General features: G+C 59.4%; 1 protein-coding gene across 1 annotated transcript in view; it reads right to left on the bottom strand.

The window, feature by feature from the left end:
* The window catches only part of COL4A2 (collagen type IV alpha 2 chain), a 167,145-nt gene that overhangs the window by 21,835 nt on the left and 123,111 nt on the right, over positions 1–22,199 (bottom strand). Inside the window, exons 19-30 of the mRNA XM_039226664.1 lie at positions 21,514–21,624; positions 20,963–21,112; positions 16,175–16,267; positions 15,185–15,348; positions 12,038–12,110; positions 11,842–11,948; positions 9,870–10,071; positions 9,459–9,518; positions 8,091–8,147; positions 6,299–6,406; positions 3,477–3,698; positions 596–757 (exon numbers count right to left, since the gene is read on the bottom strand). Of these exons, the coding sequence (XP_039082595.1) occupies positions 596–757; positions 3,477–3,698; positions 6,299–6,406; positions 8,091–8,147; positions 9,459–9,518; positions 9,870–10,071; positions 11,842–11,948; positions 12,038–12,110; positions 15,185–15,348; positions 16,175–16,267; positions 20,963–21,112; positions 21,514–21,624 (1,509 nt within the window). The remainder of the gene's footprint in view (positions 1–595; positions 758–3,476; positions 3,699–6,298; positions 6,407–8,090; positions 8,148–9,458; positions 9,519–9,869; positions 10,072–11,841; positions 11,949–12,037; positions 12,111–15,184; positions 15,349–16,174; positions 16,268–20,962; positions 21,113–21,513; positions 21,625–22,199) is intronic.

The raw sequence follows: 22,199 nt of genomic DNA, 5'->3' as shown, positions 1-22,199 counted from the left end.
GCCTCCCCTCCGGGCTTCCTGCCCCACCCCCCCAGGGAAGTTCCTGCTCTTCCTCCCCATTTCTGTCCCTTTCAGAAAGCACGTGATTTCCCCTCCTCAGAGCAGAGCCGCCATCCTGCAGTGGAAATTTTGTGTTTCCCCTAAGTGACATCTTAGCCCGACCCCGACACGCAGCAGGTGCGAAGCGAGCGGGTCTCTCGGTGGAAGGCGTGTCCTGTCCCTGGAACGGGTCACCGGCGGAACTCTGTCTCCCCTGCCCCCCCCCCCACCAGTTCGTATGTTGAAACCCTAACCCCCACTTAGGGGCGTGTGAGTGCATCTGAAGATGGTGCCTTTAATGAAACTGACATGGGTCCTCATCAGGTGTGACCCGTGTCCTAAGAGACCAGGACCTACACACGGGGGGACGGCCATGCGGACAAGTGGCGGCTGCCCCGGGTGGGTATTTTCTGAGTCCTCTGTACCTCTGGGGCAGGGCGGGGAGGGGGGTTCCTTGGGGCCCAGTTTGAGAACTCCCTGGGGGAGGTGGGGGCTAGTTCACTTGTCGGTACCAGTGAGGTCACGCCCCACCCTCCACGGGACAGGGGATCCGTACCTTCGCGGCCTGGGGCGCCTGGCAGCCCCAAGGGCCCCTCCTGGCCGGGAGCTCCTGCGAAGCCGTGCTGTCCTGGTGGCCCGGGCAGGCCTGGCCGGCCCGAGGGTCCCGGGAAGCCCGGCTGGCCCTTCAGCCCCGGCATCCCCGGCATGCCCTGGCTTCCTGCGGACACCAGACAAGCGCCCTGAGGCCCCCGCAGGGGTCACGGCGCAGCCCCGGCCCCTCAGGCTGGTTCCCTGCAAACAGGATGCTTACTTCCTAGGCTGTGAGCAGCCCGGAAAACGCACCAAGTATTAAGGTCAGATTTCGGCGGCGCGGGCTGTCCCCAGGGGCCACCTCTGACACCTGGCTGTGCGACCTCTGCCTCTAGCCACACAAACGCTCCGGGGACGGGGGCCTGCAGACCCCGCCCCTCGCCCGCAGCTCAGGTTTTGGCTTTTTATTCCAGTTGACATAACAGTTTGAGCATTTTGCCACATTAAAAAACATTCTTTACGTATATTTTTTCAGTTTCTTTTCAGAGAGAGCACGAGCGTGTGGGGGAAGGGCAGAGGGAGAGAAGAATCCCAGGCGGGCTCCGTGCCGTCATCGAGGAGCTGACGCGGGGCTCGAACTCACGAACTGTGAGATCATGACCTGAGCCGAAACGAAGAGTCGGAGCTCAACCGGCTGAGCCCCCAGGCGCCCCCCCCCCTGCAAACACCCTTTGCATTTTGCATGGCTGTAGTAGTGTTAGTAGGACCATGCTGTGTGGACGCAGTGCTGTGCGGAAGCCGTTTCGCTGCGCAGAGGCGGGCATTTCTTCGGGAACGAGTCCTAGACATGGGCTCTGTGGGCCGGAGGACCTGCCTTCCACACGCACCGCGCACGGCTCCCCGGCATCTGCCGCGGCCTGTCCTGCGGGGCTGGCTCGGGGCAGGGAGGCGCGGGGCAGGCGCAAGCCTGGCAGGCAAGGTGGAGGAAGCACGCCATGTCCCCATCTCCCTGCTCGGTGCCGCGAGCGACATTTCTTTCTCCTAGATTTCGCTTCTTAATGAAATGTTTGTTCTTTGCTACTATTTTCCTTTGGGGATTTTGATATTTTTATTATAGATTTTTAGTATTCCTCATATACATTTGCTAATCTTCCTTCATAGCTACTGTAAAGTTTACTTGGCTGCCCAAGTTTTCATTGTTTTTGACATGATTAGCATTCGCATGGAAATTTGATGCGATGTGCGTGCACGTGTGTGTACACATTTGCATGTGTGTATGCGCATGCAGTGCACATGTGTGCACGCATGTGCCCACGTGTCTGTGCACGTATGTGCAGTGTGTATATGTGCGTGTATGTGCACATGTGTGCAGTGTGCATGTGTGTGCAGTGTGTCTGTGCACATGTGCATGTGTGTGCAGTGTGTCTGTGCACGTGTGTGCACTGTGTATGTGGACACATGCACGTGTATGTGAACGTGTGCATGTATGTGCACTGTGTATGTGCACATGTGCATGTGTATGTGCACGTGTGTGTATGTGCACGTGCGTGCAGTGTGTATGTGCACGCATGCACGGGTATGTGAACGTGTGCATGTATGTGCACTGTGTATGTGCACGCATGCACGGGTATGTGAACGTGTGCATGTATGTGCACTGTGTATGTGCACATGTGCATGCAGTGTGTATGTGCACCCGTGTGTGTATGTGCACATGTGTGCATGCATAGGGGAAGTTTCTTCTCTGGCTTTTATGTTTAGAATACCCTGCCCTCCCCAGTGGTCATGTGAGCATCTATTTTCTTCTAGTCTGTTTTTAGTCCTAATTCCCCTGGCTTCCTTCCATTCAGGTATTTTCACCTTTCTTGGACTTGGCGGCACTGGTCCGGTGAATACCGGTGGGGGGACCGTGCCCGCCACCTCACAGTGCTCGTCGGCCCAACCTAGGAAGCCCTCCTCTGCCCGCGCCTGGGAGCGGACGGGTGGCGGATACGTAAAGTCACGGGTCTGCCTGCATCTTGGTGTCTGGTCGGGACACCGCTGGTTGGGTGTCTGCCGTGCGCGGCGCACCCAGCGTGAGTGCTTGCTCCTCAGTGAGACTCGTCGGGGACGGTGGGGGGCGGGCGTGTCTGCCACCCTTGTCCAGCTCTGCACAGACCAGGCACCGAGCCACAGCACCGAGCCACGCCTTCGCTCCTTCACTCCTCACCCGGAAGTCTTTCCACTTTGCTAACGTGCACTGATGATGTTGGGAACATTAAGGTGTTTTACATGAGGGGCGCCTGGGGGCTCAGTCAGCTGAGTGTCCGACTCCGGCTCAGGTCACGATCTCGCAGTTCGTGGGTTCGAGCCCCGCGTCGGGCTCTGTGCTGACGGCTCGGAGCCTGGAGCTGCTTCGGATTCTGTGTCTCCCTCTCTCTCTGCCCCTCCCTCCCCCTCCCGCCCTCGTGCTCTATCTCTTTCTGTCTCAAAAAGAAACATTAAAAACATTTAAAAAAAAATTAATAAACAATGTTTCACACCAGTCCATTTTCACACCAACCAGTTCAAGTGCGTCCCAGCTCCTTCTATCTTCCACCTCGCCCTCTTTCCAAGCTCGGCCCTCTCTTCTCACCAACGACTGCTGAACGCGCCAGCCAGCCCCCCGCCCCCCATGCACGCCCAGCTGGAGAGCAGAGGACGCGGACCATGAATCTGCGCCCGCGAGCGTCCAATGGCCATCGTGTCCTGGCTGTGAGGGTGAGTCACAGTGTGCCGATGACCGTCCCTACCCTTCTAGAGGAAGCCGGTGCTGAGTGTGGGGAAGGAACCACGTGCGGTGACTTATCATCAAAGCCCCAGGAGGGATGTCGGACCCGCAGTTGGGAGCCAGGTGTGCCCCCCCCCCCGCCCCCACACCCGGGACTTACCCCTGAATCCGGGTGGGCCTCTCTCTCCTGGAGGGCCTTTGAGCCCGCGGTGTCCGGGTAGCCCTGCATCTCCCCGGGGCCCGGGCTGGGCTCCCAGCACTTCTCCAGGGAGGCCCCTGTCCCCTGGGGGCCCGACGGGCCCGGGCAGACCAGTGGGACCGGGGTGTCCGTCCGGGCCGCGAAGGCCTGCCACACCTTTGGATCCTCGGGGCCCTACAAACCCTGGAGGGAGACACAGCGGTTCCACACCCACAGGTCAGCGCTGCGACGGCCCGAGAGAGGCGCGGGGGCCGCGGACGCCGCTCCAGCCCGGCCTGTCACCCCCCTTGGGGCCCCAGCACTGCGCCCCTCCACCATCCGGCCCCCGGCGCCACCACCCAGCTAACGTGGAGAAGCTTTTGGAGCCGCCTGCTTCTTGGACATGAGTCTTCCTGTTTCACGGGCTCCCCGGATGTGCAAACAATCCCTAAAGAACAGGGGTTCTGTGGGCCTTCCAGTCACGTGTGCAGTGGGGACAGAGACCCAGGGTGAGAACGACCAGCTCCCCCGGCCCCGAGCTCTGCCGCCCCGGTCACAAGTCGCTGGCCATCAGCCCGTTGGCCAATCGCCCTGCGGTTTTCACGGCCAACTGTCCACGTCTGGATGGGGGCAGGTGGCTGTCACGTGCTGCTGCCCGTCCCGGACCACTTCCTTTTCCCGCACCCGCATCCCTGATGCGGCCTCAGGCTGAACTCCGAGAGCAGACAGTCACGTGTCTGTCCAGCACGAAAGCGTTCTGAGGTCATCAGTGCCGTGGCTGGGAGCGCCGGCAAGGAAGGCGCTGCCTGGCGTGGGGTCCGAGCCTTTCCCAGGACGAGGCTCGCCACGGCCCTGTGGCCACCACCCCTGTGGCCGTGTTTGGAACACGGAACAACGGATCTGGACTTCATGGGAGCATTAATGAGCTGGACCCTATGTGAGCACCTCAGGGATGTGATTTAGTCACAGAAAGGAGAGACGCGGCTTTTGCGGAGATGTTAAAAGCCGTGCGCGGGAACCGTGGACTCCAACAGTGGGCTCGTGGGTCTTACACCTCGAGTGGGCCCTGTGTTGTGCAGCCCTCGAAGCCGGGCATTTCTGGCTCCTCGGCACGTGGCACATTCCGTGTCGTAGAGGGTGACACACGCTCAGAGCACGCCAGGTCCTCGCCCCTTTCCTCGTTCTACCCCCATCTCCCCGTTCACCTACGGGCTCACATTTCAGTGCGGACAGGCTTCCTAACACCGCCCCCTCCCCGCGTCTGGGGGTGACCGCCGTCCCTGCCGCCGCAGCGCACTCCAGACAGGGTCACGCCCGCCTGGCCGGCACCCAGCGGATGACCGGCTGCCCTGGCCACGCAGGGCAAGCAGGTGGTAACAGATTACTGTCCTCTCAAGAAATTCACACTTGGCTTTGGTATGTGTGACCTGACCGGCGCGACCGTGCGTTAACTCCCCAGGGCCTGGGCGCTCCCCGTAGGGCAGAGAGCGACGCTGGCGGGCCCTCCGCGGCGCGGGCACGGGCACTCTCCTGTGTGTGTCACCAGCGCAGGTTCCCAGCAGCCCCGGGACACGCAGGGAGCACGCCTCCTGGTGCTCCAGGACACGGGGAGACACGCGGTGCGAAAGGTCCGGGGCGCACGCTCTCTGCGGCCCCGTGGGCTGCAGCGCTGAGCCCGGGGGGAAGCCTACCAGGATGGACCCCGACTGGGTTAAAGCATCCAGAGTGTGACACAGGGAAGGGGCACAACTCGTGCAGTCTTTGCTGAGGGTCTAACCCTACGGATACCACGGTGCCTGGCTGTGCGATCGTCCAGGCGTCCGGACTGTTCCGTTTAGTTTTCCGGAGCCTGGTTCGTAGGGAATGTGGACCATCCCGAGAGTGGAGGGCACGGAGGGCACGTGAGGAAGAGACGGTCTGCACGCTGTTCGTGTGGCCTGTAAGGGGACGCGTGGCCTCTGTCTCCCGCTGTGTGGGGGGCGGTTGTGTGGAAGTAGAGCAATCCACACGAGGGAGAAGCAACTAGAACTTGCTGGAGGCAGATTTCGTTCCTCCCGACGATTTCAGTAGAGGCTGGAGGGGCTCCTGACCGGGACCTTGGGCCAAAGTGGCTTCTACACTCCCTGTTTCAACAACACGATTCCCAAACCGTGTGCCTCCGCACACCAGGTAACACAGCTGGGCGCACTCACACCGCCGCAGCCTAACTGCGTGGGGCACCTGTGCGTGGGGACACGGGACCGGGTTGGCGGGTATGTAGACACGTCTCCCCGAAGTCCATCACTGGCAACACGCTCTCTGCCCTCCGCCCTCACGCTCCCTCAGCCTCCACGGCTTCCCTAACTCTCAGACGCGTCAAGGGTCGAGGGAACCGTTCGCTCAGACAAGCACCCACTGAGGAGCGAGCAGGCAGGTCGTGAAAGGTGGACACAGGTGTCCTTTGTGCGGCATCTGGTGCGTGATCAGCGGGTTGGAATTGATGACTCGAGGGCTCTGTGCCTTCAGCGACGGTCCCAGAGGAGGGGGTGTTACGTCGCCCACGGCAGGTTTAACACCCACCAGAGGGCATGGCCCTGCACACCTGTCTCCTCCGTCCTCCAGGCTGCAGGGACCTCACGCAAAACTCCAGCGCGACAGTGGTGACGGAAGCATCAAGAACTTAATTTCCCAACCGCAAGGACACAGTGGTCACCGAGCACGTGCTGGAAGTTTCTCAGTGTCTGAAGACAAAGCTGGGGCACCCACGTCACGCACGGTCACCTCCCGAACCTGAGGGGTCGCGTGGGGGTCTGACTCTCCCTTACCTGGGGGTCCTGGGAATCCTTCACGACCTGGGTCGCCTGGGAGACCCTTGAGCCCTGGTGCTCCGTCAGCTCCCGAGGGTCCCAGTATCCCTTGGAGGCCCTTGGCGCCTAAGGAGGCCGAGGAACAGACACAGGTCAGAGCCCCATGAGCAAACCCCCGCCGGGAACGGGGGAGGCGGTCAGGGTCAGCACCTGACGTAGGGTGGTGCTTATGACGCGAGGAGACGGCGAGGATGGGGAATGTCAACCTAAAGTGCCACTTTTTTTAAAAGTTTATTTTGAAAGAGAGAGCGACAGTGCAAGCAGAGGAGGGAGAGGGAGGGAGAGGGAGAGGGAGAGAGAGAGAGAGAGAGAGAGAGAGAGAATCCCAAGCAGGCTCCGTGCTGTCAGCACAGAGCCTGACTCAGGGTTTGATCCCACGAACTGCGAGATCACCACCTGAGCTGAAATCAAGAGTCGGATGCTTAACCGCCTGAGCCCCCCAGGCGCCCCTGAAACGGCCCTTCTGACATCTGGCCACACCCCTGCAAGCTCCACGGACTGCGGCGGCTGTATCGGTCAATGTCCTACCAGAAATCACTCCTAGTAAGTCTTCCTTTGAGTTTGCTGCCCCCAGAGCCAATCTATCCGGATCTGAGAAGCGTTGACTTACACTCCTTGTAACGAATAGTCTACACTGAAAACCAGATGGAACCTCAGACCAAATAAATGAACTAATTCTTCGCTCCTGGCCGCCTCTGATCTGAACCTTTTCCTATGGGAAGCAAACGAGAGATTTTTTCCAGGCGTCTCTCTGTGTCTGGTCCGAGGCTCAGAGAGTCCCTTCGTCGGAGGCTCTCGGAAGCCACAGGCAGCACATCGGCCAACGGCCGGCAGTGGGGGCGCCGGGCATGGGGATTCTCTGGAAACAGCGGTGAGAACAGCTGCCTCCTCCCTCCCGTGTGCGAGGTAGCGTGCAGGGCAGGGGCTGGCGAGGCGGTGGGCGGGAGGCCCGTGGGTTCACTGGGGGTGCCAGCTCTGCAGCCGCTGTCCCGATAGAGATCCCCCTCTCATTACTGAGTGATTGGGGCGCTCGCCCCTGCCCTGCGGCAGCCAGAGGAGGAGCCGCCCGGGGCCCCCCAACTGCTCCGTCCTGGGCTGATGGACACAGACATCTGGGCGCCACCCGCAGGTGGGGCTGCCCAGACCCCGCCCGTTATCTGAAAAGCCACATCGCCAGTGGGCGCGTGGACGGCTCCACGCACTGGGCTCTGCCACCGGGAACCTTGCTCAAGTCACGTGGGGCTTGGTTGGGTGATGGGTCCATGCCAGCAGCCACACGGGCTGTGGAGATGTGCTGCTGGCCTTGTTAGTTTCCGTCCCCCTCCGTCCAAACCCACAACTAACAATCCCTCCCCAGAGGTTCATGACACAAAGGCTGGGACTCTCAGGGGTCAAAGTGGCATGCTGAGCCAGCCTCCTTTCCAGTCTGGACGTGGCGTGCCAGTCTGCTACTCTGGTGCCCACCGAGGCGGATGCCATGTTGGGGGCTGGGTTCTGTGCGGCAAGAATTTGCTCTTCTAGCCTGGGGTTCAACTAGGTGTCAGTCACCACATGCATTTTCCACGGTGAAGAGGAAAAGGCTGCCTCCCTACGCAGGGGACCGAGGTTCACGGTCATGTGCCAAGGTTGCGGAACGCGGCAAGGTCCAGAGGTGGGGAGGGTGCAGGCAGCAGATGAGCAAAGGGGTCAGAAGGATGATGAGCACGCGGCGGGGGGGGGGCGGGGGGGGCGGAAGGCAGCCGCAGTTTACCTGTGGGCCCTGGGGGTCCCCGCAGGCCTGGCGATCCCTTGGGCCCTCCGATGCAATCTGGGAAGAGACAGGAGAAGGTGAGCTGGGGCGACCCGACACCGACTCTCACGGCTTTGGGCGCTGCCAGGTCAGAAGCACCAGCCCTGAAAACCGGCTACCGTTTTGTGATCAGAGGAATCTAATGACTTAATTAATCTTGATTCTAATGTAAAGGAAGGTTTAATTTCACTGTGTGATGAACCAGGGTATTAGCATAGACACCAACGAAGTCAAGCCCGTCCAGGAAAGCCGGCACCGGGCTGGCCGTGTTTCATCCCCGCATTTAGGACGAGGCCTGGGCACAACCGAGCTGCTCTGGGTCCATCCTAGTCGTCAACGCGACTGCCTTTCTTGTGTCTGGATGTGTTCATGCGGGCACGCGGACAGCCTGCAGTTTCGAAAGGAATTCTGTGACTTCCGCTTTGTGACTTCGGATAGTTTCAGAATTAGCCGCGCTCGGGCTGCTTTGAGAAATGAAACCTGGGCTGTGGCCACTTCTGGGCGGCGTGGCCCAGGGTGGTGGCATCACGTGGGGGTCCTGTGGCCTTCACCGGAGACACAGCAGCTCTCCAAGGCGTGCTGGTCTGCCCGCCCGGGACCCGGCCTCCCCTGCCGCAGTAGGGTCCCCGAGGGACACACGGGCCAGCGCACCCATCAGAATAAAGGGACGGGTATGTGGAGGGCACAGCCCCCTCCCCCAGAGCCTCACGCCCGGGGCCCTCCCACCGGCTCCCTGACGGCCCTGCCCTGCACCCACGCGTGCCTGATCCGTGTCCTCATGTCCACCCCCACCTCGCGCAGGGGACCCACACGTCCCGATGCCACTTCTCCGACCCTGACTTGGTCCTCAGGCTCACACCCAAACTTTCACCGGCCACCGGGGACCTGCTGCCTCCACACGTTCTACGAGCATCCCGAACTCTGTGCGCGTCTCTCTGCCCGAGGCTGGCGCCGCCTTCGCACCCTGGACTTGTCCTGGCTCCCACTGCGGTTCCTCGCGCTTCCTGGAGACTGCGCCCTCCGCGCCCGCTGGGCCTCCCCCCATGGAACCCCTCCACGTGGCCACCTCGCGGCCTTGGCTCAGGGTGCCTGCATGTCCCTTGGTCACCCAGGGCCCCCGTGCTTTCTAGCGCCCGTTCATCACTAGACCAGGTTCTCTTCTGACAGCTGTTCCCACACGCAGCCGGCTCACACCCCTCGCACGCGCACACACAGATGAATATCTGCATATTTAAGTGTGAGGGCATCTTATCAACGGTGTAGCCTGATGCTTTCCGCGTCTGTGCTCTCCTACGCTTGCCCGTCCCCGGTTATGGGCCCTCACGGTACCTGGCTGCACGGTCTTCTGTCCGTCACCTCCGATGGGCCTTTTCACATCTGTGTCACAGTCTGGGAGCAAGACAGTGCAGGGGTGAGGCGATTCCGCAGCAGCCGAGTGTTACCTCCCTACCCCAGGGGGTGTGCTGGGGCCCGGTGGGGGGAGGGGATGGCGGGGGCGGCGGGGAAATCCAGAGGCGCGCTCCGGGACTGCTGTGCTTCCCCCGCGACCCGGCGCCGGAGGGGCAGGCCCACCCGGGGTGCCCTGAGCGTGGCAAGGCCCGGAAAGCCCCATGGTCGGTCTGCGGGTGCCCACGGCTGATGGTGCAACACGGACCGCCGCGTGGCGCCCAGGGGGACTTATCCACCGAGCAGGAGGCGCGTGCCCCACGACAGAACCACACGGGAGAGGCCCCTCCGTACCTGTCTGTCCGGGGGGGCCCGGGGGGCCGGCGGGCCCAGGGAAGCCTGGCGGCCCAGGTCGTCCTGCATCTCCGGGGAAGCCACGCTCGCCCTTGGGGCCGGGCAGGCCCAGTCCCGGGGGGCCCCTGTCTCCCGGGGCGCCCTTCGTGCCCGGTGCTCCGGGGTAACCGGCCTCCCCCAGGGGGCCTTTGATGCCGTCACCCTGTGTGGAAGTTCGGGTCGTCTCTCAAAACACGTGGAAACCTGTGCGGCCGCCCCATCCAGGTCTCCCTCCCGCTGCCCCGAGCTCCGTGCGGGGGACACAGAGCCGAGGACGGTGGGGACTCGCAGGCGCCTCCAGTCACGCTCTGACCAGGCTCGGGGACAGGGGCAGGTTTTGTGCACAAGGGACACCATGGGAGACGGTCCCCGGGGACACACGACTCTGAGTGTCCGTCTCCTCTTCCCATGCCTCTCGCCCCTACTCCCCCCCCCCTCCCCGGGACCTGCATTCACGGGAAGAATCCCGACGGAGCTTTAGGCACAAGTCCAGATTCAGGGGGGTGGGGACAGACCGCTGTCACTGTTATGACCGGGCCTGTGGATGTACCCACTACCCACAGGGTGAGACGTCGTTCAAGGACAGGAAGCCTGGTTTGGGCCAGAAGGAGCAGAATGCTCACTGGAAGTACGGACGTGAGACAGGATCAAAAAAGCAGAGTGCAGGGGTGCCTGGGGGGCTTGGGGGCCCCTGGGGGGCCCAGCTGGTTGAGTGGCCGACACTGGCTCAGGTCATGATCTTGCGGTTTGTGGGTTCGAGTCCCATGTCGGGCTCTGTGCTGACGGCTCGGAGCCTGGAGCTGCTTTGTATTCTGTGTCTCCCTCTCTCTCTGCCCCTCCCCCACTTTTACTCTGTCTCTCTCTCAAAAATAAACAAACATTAAAAAAGAAATGCAGGGTGCTCCCTATGGATGAACCTGCTCAGCGGGTGCGGAAGGCGGAAGGCAATGGAGAGATAAAAGGGGGCTGTGGGCACGGGGTCAGAGGGTGGCTGTCAGCAGGGTCAGGGTCAGGGTCAGCGTCAAACACGCAGCCGGCTGCGTGCTGAGTGTGTCTGGATGCGCTGGTGAAAGTCCCAGCCATGCTGCGAGCCCCAGCCCGTCCGCCCCCCCGAGGGTGAGGCTGGGATGCTCCCCTGGCCAGCAGCAGAGGCTGCCTCCCCGAGGCTCCCCGCCCCCCGAGGTTCCCCGGCCAGCGGGGACCCCCGGACCCCAGGCCGGACCCGCACTCAGCGCTGACGGTGGCGGCCCCTCTGCATTTCCCATCTGAGGCGCGGCTGGGGGTGGCAGCCTGCTGACAGCTGGCTGCACAGCTTCTTTTTGAAAACGTTTTTCAGGGTTGTAACTAAAAAGGCAACACCAGATTACGGATAATCCAGATGTTTGCAGAGGGCGCATGGAGAGTGCACCGAGAGCGCACCGGTGCCCTCTAGAAATGACCGTGTTGTGCAAAGGGGGGCCTGGCTTTTGGGAGGAGGTGGACGAGCCGCTACAGGGAACGGCGGCGTGAGGCTCTGGGAGGGAAGTGTCGTGGGTGGGACTGTGCCCCCCGCCGGCCAGAGCCCTGACGCCCCTGCCTGGGGGTGCGGCTGCTCTGGCACAGGGTCTGTGAGAGCGATCGAGGGGAGAGGTGGACACAGAGACAGATGTGCCCGGAGGGAAGATGATCCCACAGCACAGGCAGGGGACAGCTGTCTCCCAGCCAAGGGACACCCGCGGGGACAGCCTGGAGGAGGGAGCGGCCATCACCCAGCCTCCCTTCTGTGTTCTGCCAGGAGGAGCATCTGTTGACTGGTTGGTGCTTGAACGTCCCTCTGGCCCTGGCTTCTGACCTAAGTCCCTGCTTCCTGACGGACAGGACTGTGCTCGTGGGGCCGCATGCGCTGGGTGGACTCAGGACGGGGCGGCGCCAGCCCCTCGCTCGAGGTACTCACAGGGGGGCCTGGGAGGCCTGGGAATCCATCCAGCCCGTCGCGCCCTGGGACACCGTCGTCACCTTTCAGACCAGGCACGCCGGGGACACCTGGCTGTCCCCTCTCACCTGGGGAGGGATTCGCGGTGTGACTACTCACCCCAGTGCCGCCAGAGAAGCACCGCGGGGCTGGGGACCGCCGGCCCCTGGAGACTGACCTTTGGTGGTGACGGCCCGAGAATCGCCCTTCACCCCTTTGGGCCCGGGAGGTCCGACGTTGCCAGGGGCGCCCTGCGGGGACAAACGCACAACGTCTGCCTCCTTCGCACTGTCAGGGACGCCTGGGAAGGTGACGAGTTTCAGCCGACACGGCTCGGGAGCCTGAATGTGGCCAGTGGGACTCAGATTGACTCTTACAGTTCAAATAATTAAAACGTAAGGGGAGCAGCCATACGTGGCTGCACGGAGGAAACCTCGCTCCTGGAAGTCTGGTCCGTGGATGAGCGGCCTCGGGCTCTCCTGGGAGCTCGTTAAAATGCAGAACCTCGGGGCGCCTGGGGGCTCACTGGGTTATGGGTCCGACTCCTGATCCAAACCATCTCATGGTTTGTGAGTCCGAGCCTCGCGCACGGCTCTGCGCTGACGGCATGGAGCCTGCTTGGGGTTCTCTCTCTCCCTCTTCCTCTGCCCCGCCCCCACTTATGCTCTCTCTCTGTCTCTCTCTCGGGTAAATAAACTTAAAAGAATGCACAACTTTGGGCCCCACCTTGGGGCCCTGAACAGGAATTTGTGTTTTAACGAACTCCCAGGGATTCACGTACTCGTGAACCTTTGAGAAGCAGCGACCTAAGGCAGATGCAAGGCTGCTACGTCTTGGCTCCGTTAGTTAGAATCCAAGCAGGTGCTAAGCCTCCACCGACAAAGGATGGAAGTGTGTGCTCATCCGATCCTGAGAAAGACCAAGAAGGCTTTGTGACAGCCCCTCTCCCAGGCTGGAGTTAAGGTTGGGGAAAAAAAATCACACTTGAGAGACAAGCTTCTCGCAGGGACATCGCATTTGATGTCGCAAAAGGCATGTAGGTCTTTCAGTGAGGAGAAAGGAGCAGGTTAACCGGCCAGGATGCTAATACGTGCGATGAGCTAGGTTTTGGCAAGTCCTGCCTGTGCTGTTTGCAAGACTATGAGAACTTCCAGCGTTGGTCTAATTAAACGGACTGTTCTCCTGAAAAATTCCACAGACACTTGATTTATTGATTTAGGTCTTAGCAGAAAAGGGCAACATTCTTCCAAGGTCCGGGAGGGTGTGTTGCACACAGGCAGCACTCAGTACATAAGTGCTGGGCAAATGGATGGACGGATGAACTTATTTACTGACTGACTCCCTTACTTCAAACGCCCCCCCCCCCCGCCCCCCGCAGCACAAGTGTGGAAAAGCAAATAGCCATCCGGGCATTTCTCCCCTAGTGGGGCCGCCACACACATAAACACAGGATTAAATGCAAGGCAGCAAACACGATGCCACAGGCATCTGAACAAAAACGCTGTGGGCTTGTGCGTCACATGGTGGGGGGGGGGAGCCTGTGCCCTTGGAAGATGTCGGATGTTGTCCCAGGACACAAAATGGGACCCATTCGGCTTCTAGGAAATACTCGATCGTTTTATAAACAACTGGAGATCCTAAACGTTTGCAAATCTCACTACATACGCGTTTGCGTGCCCTGGTTTGGAGACGGCAGCATTCTTAAACTGGGATAAACCACAGCCCCTATGATTTCTAGTTGGACAACACTATGTTTTCCCGAGAAATCTCAAGGTGTGGAGCACAGAGGTGCTCTGGAAACCTTTTCGGCTGCAAAGCTCCCGTGTCACAAAGCAATTATGAGTCAGAACCTTCTGTATCAGCAGCAGTGTATGGCTGCCTTCTCTAGCACCAGGTCACGGGGCCAGATCATTCTGTCTTTGGGCAACTGTCCTGAGCAATTTTTCCTCTATTGGCCGAATAAGTAAAAGGATGGACTTTTCACGTTATAAATCTATTGCAGTTCTCTCTTACGTAAAATAAACATATAATTTCTTTGCCTTTAGCTGATACTGGCTTAGAAGTCACTGGTTAAAACCTCTTTCCCAGGAAAATGTTCTTTCCATCGGTGTGAACAAAAGCCCTAAGTGTGTAATAAAATAAAGGTGCGGTACACACGAGGGATCCACGGGCAGAGAAGTTCCTACATTCGTGTACATCCATGATTTACTTGAGGTCTCACTTTTTATCTTATCTGGTTCAGGGAGACTTCATAAAATGCCTAATCGGGTCTGTCCTAAATCTGAAAAGATGAATGTTCAGTAAGATGCTTTACATCCAAAATGCTAGGTTTTTTAAATTTTTTGGGGGCGCACTTGGGGGGCTCAGTCAGTTAAGCGTCCGACTTCGGCTCAGGGCATGATCTCACGGTTCGTGGGTTCGAGCCCCGCGTCGGGCTCTGTGCTGACAGCTCAGAGCCTGGAGCCTGTTTCGGATTCTGTGTCTCCCTCTCTCTCTGCCCCTCCCCTGCTCACGCTGCCTCTCTGTCTCTTTCAGAAAGAAATACAACATTAAAAAAAGATTAAAAAAAATTTTTTTGTGATGTGATTTATACACCATAAAATTTCATAAAATTGAAGCACACAATCTGGGGTTTTTTAGTGCAACTGAAACAACTGCAACGCTTGTGAGATTGTGCAACTATCACTATTACATGATTTCGAACAGTTTCATCACCTCCCCCAGAAAACCCCAGAGCCATGGAACATTCCCGGCCCCTGCCCCGGTGACGCTGTCTGTGTCCGTCTCTGGAGCTGCCCGTCCAGGGCTCCTCCTGTGGATGGTGTCACACGACACCTGTTCTTTCCGGCCTGTCTTCCCTCACGAGCCTGGTTTTGAGGCTCACCTGCGCCTCGGGGGCTCAGAACCGCAGTCCTTTCTGCGGCTGAATGACCCCCCACTGCTGGCGCACTGCCTTTTGTACCCGTTCATCAACTCGTTGGGCCTTTGCTTCCACTTTTTGGCTTTTATCGTAATATGCTTTGCACGTGTGTGCGCGGTTTCCGCGTGGGCGTGTTTCCGGCTCTCTTAGGTCACGCGGAGGGTGGGCGGTCTGGGGGGCGGGCGGCAGTCCCCCGCTGACTGCTGGGGGGCCCTCGGACCATTTCCCACAGTGGCCGCGCGTTCACATTCTCACCGGGGAAGGTTTTAAGTTCCTCTGGCGCTCGCGGCCCTTGTGAATGGAGCACGGGGGCCTGAGCGCCGCTGGTCTAAATCTGTGCTCATTTTATAACAAAAGCCGTCAAGGACGTCCTATCAGCTCGGACGGACAGCCCTGGTGCCTCACCTTGAACCCTGGGAACCCAGGGATGCCGTGCTGGCCGGGGTCCCCCGGGCTCCCTTTCTTCCCCGGCTCCCCGTTGATGCCTGGCAGGCCCTTGGGTCCTGGCGGCCCCGGGAGGCCCCCGACGAACTGGTCGCCTTCCACACACTTACAGTCCCCAGCGTCACCTGCAACGTGCGGGAGGCGGGAAAACTTGTTATTGCTCGTGAAGCATGTGCTCTGCAGGGGGCAGAAGTCCAGGGCCAGGGCCAAGTCCAGAGCCAGGACCCCGGGTGGGAGGGAGGAATCGTGATCCCTTCTGTGTGGCCAGCAGGAATCGCTGCTGGTGGCAGGGGCTTCCCAGGGCACAGAAGACGGCGGGCAGGGGGACTCACAGGGAGGAGTCCTCTGCAGCCCTCCACGGTGACCGATTCCTGCAGTCGCCCCCCCCCCCACCCCGGGGTGCCAATGCGCCCTCACATCCTGCGTGAGCCACGAAGGTTGGGGTGTGCTGCTTGGGGCCCTGGGGCCGGCACCTCCCTAGGCGGAGCGTCTCCCCGGTGCGGTGGATTTCTTACACAGACACCCCCTCTTTCTGCTCGGTCGACTGCACCTCCACCAGCAGCGGGGGGTGAGCCCCGGGCGCCCCGCCGTGACTGATCCCTCACTCGGGAGACCAGCGGTCGTGACTAGTCTAAGGGAACTCAGTAGCCGACGAGCTCTCGCAGGGGCTTAGAGGCACTTAGGGGAATCATCACTCCTTTGGCCCCGTCCCGGGCTCCGCGCTCCCTGAAGGTTCAGTGACGCAGCGCAGACAGACGAGGGAGAAGGGAGGGCAAACCAGGGCTGGGTGCCCCGGCAGCGCCGTGGGGCCGTGCACCTGGCTCCGGGCAACCCCGTGGGGGGAGGGAGGCGGATGGGGACACGGAGGGTTGTTTCACGTCAGAGACGGCGAGGAGGGCCCGGCGGCTTCCCGGCCTCTCGCCCTTCCTCTGCGTTCCCCACGTTCCTTACCTTTCCAGCCTTTCTGTCCGCGAGCCCCAGGGAAGCCAGAAGGGCCAGGGTAGCCCGTCTCTCCTTCTGTTCCTTTAAGGCCGAAAAGGAAACCTAAGGAGAAGAGCACAGCATGGAGACCCCGCAGCTCCCCGGACCCAGGGTTGGGCGGGTTACTGGAGGTCCCTCAGCAGGGTGCGAGGCCATCCCGGGCACCCCTGGGCCTTCTGCGGCCACAGCTCCCAGCGATGGAAGGAAATGGGAGGGACCAGGAGGCCCACTTTTCTCGTGAAGTCTAGAGATAAAAATCTTTGCTTTTGGGAAATACTGAGTCCAAAGAAAGGCTTTCACTTTTCTACCATGTATTTTATTCTATTAAAAAAATATTTATTTATTTTGATAGAGAGAGAGAGCATGAGCAGGGGAGGTGCAGAGAGAGAGGAAGACAGAGAATCCTAAGGCGGCTTCCATGCTGTCAGCACAGAGCCCGATGCGGGGCTCGAACCCACAAACCATGAGATCATGACCTGAGCCGAAGTAGAGTCAGAGGCTTAACTGACCGAGCCACCCAGGTGCCCCATATTTTACCCTGTCTTTCAAAAAAATAGTTTATATTTAGTCTTCTATATGGTTTCAAACTCTGAATCACAAACACATTCCTTTATAATAATTTAAAAACGCAATTTTCATGTCAAAAAATGTATAGTCATTTATATACATCAAAGGGACAACTGACATCCTTACAATATTTCTGTGTAATCGACCACATATCTTATTTACGTGGTGAAGGCTTGTAATCTAAGACCAACACAAGCCTGGGGCCCCCAAAACACAGAAAACAAAACAAAACAAGACCTTCAAACGACCTCGGTCCTAATGCTCTGCCTTGGAGCAGGTGCGCAGCCGGGTTTGTGAGCTGGTGCAGAGAACGGGGGACCATCCGGCCCTGGCACGCTCACCCCCAGTAATAGGCTCAGGGCCCCTCAGACGCTCCCTGATTCGCAGCAGGGACACGGAAGGCATCGGAAATACGCTCTCTGGCCAACAGATCTCTCCGCGTCTATTGACGGCAGCGCCACCTCCTGGTGGGAACGAGCCTCACGCTCCCGGGAACCGCGGGCCTGAAGGATGGGGATGTCCCCCAGTCCGTCCTCAGGGCCCAGCCCTGTGGTGCTCACGGCCCCAGATCCCGCGCCCCCAGCCACCGGGAGGGGAGAAACAGGCCACTAAGGGGGCCGGAAGGGGAGGAACCACCGATTTCCACGTTTGCTGACTGCTGGGAAAAGGGACAGCGGAGCTTGGAGGTCAGCAGGCTCCTAAGGAACGGTCAATATTTATGACAGGTGGCGCGGCTATCGCCCCACGTAGCTCGGTCTCACTGTGCATTTACGACGATGTCTCTCATTCGTTCTCTGGCGCATCCACCATCTGCCCGCCCAGACGGCAGGCCCTCACGGTGCTTACGGTTTACACGTGGAGACACCGCAGACGCACACTGGTGAACTGACCGGCACAGAATTCCAAACGACGGCCAGCGCCCCTGAACAGGGAGCTCGCAGGGAGGGCAGAGCGAAAGCCCGTGTAGAATGGGGGTCAGGAAAGGCGGGGCTAGGAGCTGGCGCCCAGGACCCGAGGAATAAGAGGGGCTGGCCGAGAGTGGTCCCCAGGGGTCACTCCGGAGAGAACGAGCGGGTCTGCAGGCCCCTGGAGCAGGAAGAAAGCCAGGAACTGAAGGGGACTGCCGGGGCTTGGACTTTCTCCACGGGCAGTAGGGAGCCATCGAGGAGTTCTGAGGAGGGAAGTTGCACAAATTTACAGGTTAAAAACCTAGAGGCCGCCCTTGCAGACAGCTGAGTGGAGGCTGGTGCCGCGCGGGCTGCCTCGCAGACACACGCGCGGGGTGTATTCGAGCAGGACGGGGTGACCAGTGAAACACGCGGCGTGTGGGGTCGGGGGCTGGGCAGCAGGGACCCAGGCTCCGGTGGACACGCAACGTTGGAGATGTCTGTGAGGCAAGCCGGGAGGCCCTGTGACGGGCTGCCGGCGTGCGAGTCGGGGGCTCAATCCACACCTGGGTCGGGGACACAGGGAGTGCGGGCAAGTGGCCTGAGCTTAAGGTCACCAGCCGGAGTCCAGCCGGATGGGGGTCCAAGCCTGAACTTCAAGGAGCTCTGTCGCCTCCCAGACCGCGCAGGGGGGAGGAGGAGGGGCCGACAATGGGGCCTCAAAGAGAACGGCCAGCAAGATAACGGGGAACGGGGGGAGTCACGGGGGCCCGTGAAGGAAGCCCGCCTCCTGCATCTCGTGCTCACGGAGGAAGATGGCGGGTTCCTGGCGACCAGGTCAAGGGCATTCAGGCTGCTGTCGACTTTGTGGGCTTTATTTTATTATTTTATTTTATAACGAAAAAATTTTAATGTTTATTTGTTTTTGAAACAGAGTGAGAGAGAGAGCGAGCGAGAGAGCACACGTGGGGGGGGGGGCAGAGGGCAAGAGAGACACAGAATCCCGAGCAGCTCCAGGCTCTGAGCTGTCAGCATTCTGACTTCTAGAGAACAACGGAACTGCCTTAATCCTGGACTCAGTGAACTCCGCTCGAAGCAAGAGCAAGCACAATATTTAGTTGAGAAGAAAAATCGATTTCATGGTTTGATTCTGCAGGGAAGGGCAAAAGACTAAAAATTCTGGTTTCCATTCGCAGCAACATATAAAACAGAATGAAGTGTGGTTAAAGAGAAAGGAATCCGACAGTTTCATGGCGGGGGCAGGGCGGGGGGGAGACTTGGAGAACTCTGTGGGATTCAAGGTCACTGATAGTACATTATGAGTATGCACAAAAATACCCTAGAAGGCCGCTGGGGTTGGCTACTTCTTGTGCAAGAGATTGCTTTTAAACAAGCGATTTGGAAACAATGCATCTCACAGGGCAAAATAAATATTTCAAGGAGAATTTAGGTTCCATGCTATTAATATTGTAAGTTGGTAAAATGTCTTAGATACCACTCCATGTATTTTATGAATAAAATATGCACAAGAAACTAGTTGATCTGTTTACCGATAAGCGACGTTAGTAAATCACAGTCTTAGCGAACAGGATCTGTGCACCAAGGGGGTGTATCTTTAGCAAAACGGAATTTAGTTACAGGAATTGGGGCAAGGTCAGCCTTCAGTCAGTCTTCTAAAGAGGCAAGTTTTATGCTTTAAGAAACTTTTAACACATCATGTTCTGTTCCCAAAGAGGAAACCTTAACAGATAACATTTACTCAGGAAATATCACGCTCACAGAAACTTGGCCATTATCAAAGATGTCACAGCAGTAAATATTACTTCCAGGCTAAAAATATATTTAAGACAACACTGCTCAAACGATTTGGCAGATTCCAGGGAAATATCTGCACCTAAAAATTTCCAAAAGAATGTGATTCTGGCTTTGCCCGTTGAAGCAGCCTTGGCACGGGAGAACCACATTACTCAGAGATCTACTGTACGACATCAAATGGAACTGGAGAAGGGACTGCTGACATTTATAAAGCTCTTTTTAAGAAAAGTTTATTTATTTTAAGAGAGAGGGGAAGGACAGAGAGAGAGAGAGAGAATCCTAAGCAGGCCCTGCACTGTCAGTGCAGAGCCCGACGTGGGGCTCGAACTCACGAACTGTGAGATCATGCCCTGAGCCAGTGAGAGGCTTAACCGACCGAACCGCCAGGTGCCCCCAGGACCGGCGATTTTTCAGTGGAAGAAGTGTGTGCAGATGCACTGCTGTAACCCCCAACACCTTTCCTCCAGGGATGGCCGAGAGAAGCAGTCTTCCCAAAGCAAAGAAAGCACGGGTCTGAACCTGACCTTTAAAGTGAAATCAACACCGCCCGTTAGCAGCGTGATGCTCTCTGTCCCCGAAGAGAGGGGGCCCCCAGAGACTAGGGGGGGCAGGATGCTAGGAGCTTCAAGTCAGATACCGCGAAAAGAGGCTGATGAGTGGTGGATCATACCATACAGAAGGAAACCGGGACCTCGCGATTTCTTCCAAAGCCTCCTTGATCCAAACCCCTGAGGGGATGGACCGTTCGCATTCGGGGATTTTACAACGTCTGAAACAACCCTTTAAACTCCGAAGCTGAAAAGATGACCGCGTGCGCTGGCATGCTCAAGGACGGCCTGTCCATGTCCCCGACCCCTGGGAGCATCCGCAACTCAGGGAGAGCAGGGTGACAGGAACCTGGTCATTCCGCTCAGTGACACCCCCGGGCGGCACGGGGTCCCGAGGCTCCAGCTCGTCTGCTTTACGCTCAGTCTTAGATCTCGGCCTTGGCCGGCCGTGGCCGCCACTTCTGTCACGGTGAGGCGGTCACCTCTTCCTGTGGACTCTTACCGCCTGTTCAGTGAGAGCTTTGGCTCCGCGTGGGCCGAGAAGGCCGACTGCCACATCTGCTAAGGCTGCGGCCAAACTGACAGAGGCTACACGTCCGGCGGGAGCCTCCGCCCTGGACGAAGGTGACGGAAGAAATCACACAGACACCCGACAGCGGTCAGCTCGCACCTGCCCGCAGACCGGTGGCTCAGGCGTCCCCGTGCGGAGCCGGCCTCACGGACGCAGTCGGCCGAGCCCCCCCACCCCCGCCCCCGGAACGGCCACGGGCCTGCTGCTGCCCTTCCTCCACCACTAGCTTTTCTGTGCGCGCCCGGAGCAGCCTGGCGCTCCGCACTGGTTCACGGGATGACTTCGTAGAAAAGGCCCAGGAGAGACCTGGCCGGGGCCAGCCTGCTGTGTCTGCGCACGAAAGCCACCCCTTGAGCTTCCTTCCACTTACCGTCTGGTCCAGGTGGTCCAGCAGGCCCGGGGGGCCCCGGGAGCCCCGGCTTTCCGTCCGCTCCCGGAGGGCCTGGGTACCGCGCGGGGATGCCCGGGTCTCCTAGGAAGCCTTTGGGCCCCATTTCACCCGGCAGACCTCTCTTGCCATCTGAAAAGACACAGCGACCACCAGCAGCATGAGACTCGTGACGGCATCTGTGTCGGCATCCCCGTCCCCGGGAGGCCACCGGGACCCGCGGATCTACAGTCCGGCCGGGACCTCAAGGGGGATGCGGTCGGTGGGCCCCATCGCCATAGCTGCACTTTAAAAAAGCCCCTCCTCTCGCTCCAGACGATGGTCGGACAGCCGTGAGCCTGGCTGCGGAGGGTGCGGCTGCCCACGCTCTTCCCGGCCAGCCGGCCCAGAAGACACCGGGCGCAGGCAGTGAGCCCGTTAGAGCCGCTGCGCCTTGTCCGCGAGAGCGCCGCGCCGTCAAGAAGGGGCCGTCTCTGTGTCAACCCCGAGGGGACGGACGTTTGGTCTTACTTTTGAGAGCACGCAGCCATTACCTTCGTCTCCGATGGACGTGCCGGGGGGGCCTGGGGGGCCGGGGTCTCCTGGTTCGCCCCGGCTTCCTGGCTCTCCGTGGGCCCCTGGGGATCCTGGGTCGCCTCTGGCACCTGGAACCGGACAGACTCCAGTGAGCACAGGACGCGTCCGGGACCCGCTTCGGATGTGCACGTTTCCCCCAAACACGTATTTACTCGTATGTCTCGTACACTGACGGACGGTGGGGCTCCGAGTGTTTACTCTACGGGGTCTCTGCTTTTCAGGAGCTCACTCCTAATCAGATAGGGGCGATCCAAGATTCCCATAAGTGTCATAAGCAATAGGGAGGCAGAGGATGCCAGCAAGTTACAGATCTCCGTTTCAAAAGGGGGAGAGATTCTTTCGGGGAGAAATCGGACATTGAGGGAAGATAGAGAATAAAAATCCTGGGAGGAGGCAGCACTTCGGAGCTCTTGCTGTGTGCACTGGGCTCCGTGTTTAATCCTCTCCCGATTCCCATAAACCGTGGGGTGGGGAGTGAGGTAGCCCCACTTTTACAGACACGCGAGGCCTCGTGGCCACGGGCACTCGGCAGCCCGACAGTGGGATGCAGGTGCACTTTGACGGGGCCGGGAGACGGGAGGGGGAGGGCGGTGGCGGGAGGGCATCCGGAGAGGAGATCAGCCAGTGGAAAGCAGCGGGCCGG

The sequence above is a fragment of the Hyaena hyaena genome, unplaced genomic scaffold (assembly GCF_003009895.1).
Source record: "Hyaena hyaena isolate Hyena2069 unplaced genomic scaffold, ASM300989v1 scaffold_22, whole genome shotgun sequence".
Taxonomy (NCBI): domain Eukaryota; kingdom Metazoa; phylum Chordata; class Mammalia; order Carnivora; family Hyaenidae; genus Hyaena; species Hyaena hyaena.
This window is presented reverse-complemented; position numbering and strand designations above follow the sequence as displayed.